Here is a 961-nt window from a genome sequence, read left to right on the forward strand (position 1 = left end):
TGAAAAAAAACGTGTTTTGGCAAAAAAAAACTATTCAGAAAACTAACAGTCATGAAAACTACATACCGTATTGGCTAATAAAAGAAAGAAAATCACTTTTTTTGCATGGGTAGCCTTGATATATTGTTCCCGTTCTTCCTCCACTGCTATTGGAGCTCTGGAACAGGCTAAAGATCTTTTTAAAGGTTTATTTTAAAAGAAATTGCTACATCTATTTACTCTTGTAATTAACAAAACACATAATTTAAAATAAAATCAATTTTTTGACAAATAACCGCATCTTCGTATACACGCTAATGAATAGCATCATAACCGTAACTTCTAGCCAATAGGATAATATAAAAAAAAAGGTTTAAAACAAACAAAGAAACTAAAATAAGAACATTTTGAAGTAACGATGAAAGGGTAACTTTTATTTTTTATTTTGAACACAAATTTTATAAGGACAGGGCAAGCGAAACATGGTACTAATTACACTACTTTCTAATCGCACTTGAATTTTTTTAAAGGCTTTTATTTTGTTGATTTAGAACACTAATTTTATTTTATTTTTTTATAAATGGAGTTTTAGAACAAAGGGCAGGTAGCCGCAATTCATTCCATATAAATTTCATCTCCAAAGGTTGCACTTGATGCACAGAAACATACTTTTTATATTCACATGCTTTGAGCTCCACTTTCCTGTGATTAATTAGACTAAAATGAACTGGGGAAATGTTTAATTTCTTAGCAACAATACCCGTTAAAAATACATCTTCCAAATGCACTAAGGGTGTGGATAATGCGGTTTCGTAGAGGCTATGAATTATATCCCCGCTCATGACATATGTAGTGCCTGACACATAGGGAGGATACACAGAGCCTGGAAAAATATGTTTAGGACAGTACCATTTTGAGGACGGGGAACGAATTGGAGCTGCATTACTAAACAAGCTGCCACCAATCAACCTTTTCTTTCCAT

General features: G+C 32.5%; 1 protein-coding gene across 1 annotated transcript in view; it reads right to left on the minus strand.

The window, feature by feature from the left end:
• Positions 1–487: 487 nt before the first annotated feature.
• LOC148956701 (beta-1,3-galactosyltransferase 1-like) overlaps positions 488–961 on the minus strand; it is a 4410-nt gene continuing 3936 nt past the window's right edge. Inside the window, exon 2 of the mRNA XM_089091773.1 lies at positions 488–953. Coding sequence (XP_088947899.1) covers positions 546–953 — 408 coding nt within the window. The 3' untranslated portion in view covers positions 488–545. The remainder of the gene's footprint in view (positions 954–961) is intronic.

Source organism: Artemia sp. Qi Xiang Cuo, chromosome 1, assembly GCF_049724085.1.
Source record: "Artemia sp. Qi Xiang Cuo chromosome 1, ASM4972408v1, whole genome shotgun sequence".
In the NCBI taxonomy this organism is placed as follows: Eukaryota; Metazoa; Arthropoda; class Branchiopoda; order Anostraca; family Artemiidae; genus Artemia; species Artemia sp. Qi Xiang Cuo.